The sequence below is a fragment of the Capsicum annuum genome, chromosome 4 (assembly GCF_002878395.1).
Source record: "Capsicum annuum cultivar UCD-10X-F1 chromosome 4, UCD10Xv1.1, whole genome shotgun sequence".
In the NCBI taxonomy this organism is placed as follows: Eukaryota; Viridiplantae; Streptophyta; class Magnoliopsida; order Solanales; family Solanaceae; genus Capsicum; species Capsicum annuum.
The window spans coordinates 182154731-182157625 of record NC_061114.1 but is presented as its reverse complement, the minus strand read 5'-3'; the positions used below and the strand labels follow the sequence as shown (position 1 = coordinate 182157625).

The 2895-nt window shown below is 32.0% G+C and overlaps 1 protein-coding gene across 1 annotated transcript; it reads left to right on the top strand.

Annotated features, from left to right (window-relative positions):
• The first annotated feature begins 629 nt into the window (after positions 1 to 629).
• On the top strand, positions 630 to 1349 carry LOC107868793 (F-box/kelch-repeat protein At3g06240-like). The gene has a single exon (XM_016715432.2). The coding sequence runs from the start codon at positions 630 to 632 to the stop codon at positions 1347 to 1349; it is 720 nt and encodes a 239-aa protein (XP_016570918.2).
• The last annotated feature ends 1546 nt before the right edge of the window (positions 1350 to 2895 follow it).

Here is a 2895-nt window from a genome sequence, read left to right as displayed (position 1 = left end):
TCAGATTGTGGTAATAGGAATATATTCATTATAAAAGAAATGCATTCATCTTTAAAATAAAACATGTCATTTGAAATGAATTAATAAGCAGTACGAGGAGAGGTTGATAAATATGGAAAAGAAGTTGAAAACGTTTTTGGGTTGGGTTTGTTCCTCTCATCAAATTATCTCAGGTACTGCTTGAACACGACTGAAGCACCACACTTTTGCATAAAAACAGTTTCATAGATTGTCAAAAGAATTTAGGTCCTTACAATAATTAGAAGATGCAAAACGAAAGACAAATTCATAATATTTTGAGTTTTGGTGAAGAGATTCTTGAGGATATTTTTTCAAGATTGCCAGTTAAAACTTTGGGGCAATTAAAGTGTGTATGTAAAGGGTTGAAAACTCTTATTTCGACCCCGTGGTTCATCTCTACACACCTCAAGAGGTTTAGTTCATACATTGATGCCCATTATCTCCTTTTTCAGAACAAGGAGACAACTGGTCTGATCCCGATACAAAATCCTAGCTGCTTGATAAAAGTTCTTGTGTCTGATTATTCTATAATAGGTTCAATCAATGGCTTGGTCTGTCTAACCACAACTAATAGTTTTCATAAATTGATTTGTCTATGGAACCCTTCGATGAATCAATTCAAGTTGATCCCTATTAATCTTCTAAATATACGTCGCAAATTTCATGTTAGTGTGGGCTTTGGGTATGAACAGAAATCTGATGATTACAAGGTCATCAGGATTCTAAACTTTTATAGATGTAGACCAGCTAGGACTATGGTTGAGGTTTACTCGACCAAATTGGAATCTTGGAGAGAAGTGAACACTAATGTTTGCTTAAATAATATGACTACCTCCAACTGTGATGCAATTGTTGAAGGGTTTACATACTGGGTTATTAGAAATAGGAAAGAATCTATTACAACAGTCCTTGCCTCGTTTGATTTGAGGAATGAGAGGTTCTGCATAATTCCAGTACCACAAGTGTTGGCAACCAAATCTCATAATTTTAGGGCGATAAATTATCTTGGCTCACTTGCATTGCTTGCACAATCCTCACCCGATGGGTTCAACAAGTGTCTTGATATTTGGGTGATCGAAGGTCCAAGTAATTGTGAAGAGAGTGTATGGAAAAAGAAATTCACCTTTGGCATGGATTTTAGTTTTTCTACACATTGGGGTTTTACTAATGGAGATGTAGTAGTTCAAAATGCTCCAAACAAGCCATTTTTGTTCAATCTGAGAACAAAACAATTGAGGATAATTGGAACAGATGTTATTCAATCAGTTTTCTCCTATACTGAGAGTCTTGTATCGATTAAAGGCTTCAATCCTGTTCCCCAACAATGAAAGGAGAGAAGGAAGATCATAGAGCAAACAGCTGGCACATAGCTGAATTAGTAAATGTAGCAATTCTAGCATATTATATTATACTTTTTCTTGTTTGTGTTTCATATAATTCCTATGTTAGTTCAAGTATTTAAATGTTTAATGAATTCAAGTATTTGAATGTTTATTGACTGGCCTTGTTTCATAAAATTCCTAAGTTAGTTCAGGTTCTTAAATGTTTAATGACTGGCCTCATAATGGTCCAAGGTATGTACTTAGAGTTGCTAGTTGTAGTACGAAAGACATTTATATGCATTTCTCTCGAGGTATGTTAGATTTCCCTTTTTTATTTTCCTTTTTAATTTTTTAATATGGAATAATTTCTTGCTTCTTGTCTTTGATTTTCTTTTCTTATTAGGGAAAGTACTTTTACATGTCTTGAATGTTGTTGTTTAATATTAGTTACAAAATTTAAAGAGATTTGACTAGACTTCATCTTGGTGTAATATACCATAAATTATAATAATTACAGTTGAACAATAAAATGAAAAAAATACAATAATATTCCTTTTGGCTAAGGCGCGAATATCTCATTTTCTTTAAGGTGATTCAATCCCACTCCGGCATATTCTACAGCAATCCAGCAATATCTCTTGATTTGTCTCCTATAGTATACAACAACCCATCAAATATATACAACGCAAATAATTCTGGATTAGTTCAAGATTCCAAAGCTCCATATAAGAACAACCTCCTTCAACATATAAAAACTCTCTTTTGTGTTGTGAATGTGGTTAAAGACTTAGATTATTATCTTTTTCTCGACTCTCTCTTTCAATAATATAATCTCTCTTTTTCGTATAGTAAATATAGTTGATGACTTATAATATTTTCTATGTCTCAACTCTCTCTTTCACTCCTACACATAATAATTTTTTTCACACTTATGATATTTCTCATATCCCACACAAAGAAAGAAGCATTACTATTTATAGGTTAGGAATTCTTCCTAGTATTGAACAGGAAGAATGTGGTTTAGTAAAGTGAGTACATAAATAAGGTAGATGTTACAAGAGTTAAAAGTATTATTAGGTAGAGTAATGAGTAGAGGTTACAAGAGTTACTAAAAACTAGTGACCACTTTCTACCACTATTTATATCCACTAACACCAAAATAATAATGTGGTGAATTATAAGAATAATTACACCACTTTCTTATTTTTATGCCTACTAATTATCAAGCACTTTAATATTTTTATTTTAATAATAAACTGCACTAACGGTCCGAATTCCTCAATTCAATTCACCTTTTGTGTTATTATGAATATATATTTTTCAATTTATTTATGGTGTGGATGTATTTTGTTTTAATTTTGTTTGCTCCAGTGAAGAAAACTTGATGTCAATTGAGATTATGTGTGTGAAAATATGTACCTAGAACATATGATTTTAGTTTTTCTTTCTTTTCTAGATGGCGTGAGTGGATTAAAGTAGGAAAAATAGAAAAAAAAAATCATATTCTGAGAGTTCAAATGACCTCTAACCTTAAGATTGTTGGTTGAAGTGA

Bases quoted from the DNA above. Each gene is read 5' to 3' on its own strand.
- LOC107868793 (XM_016715432.2), top strand. From the start codon at position 630: ATGAATCAATTCAAGTTGATCCCTATTAATCTTCTAAATATACGTCGC.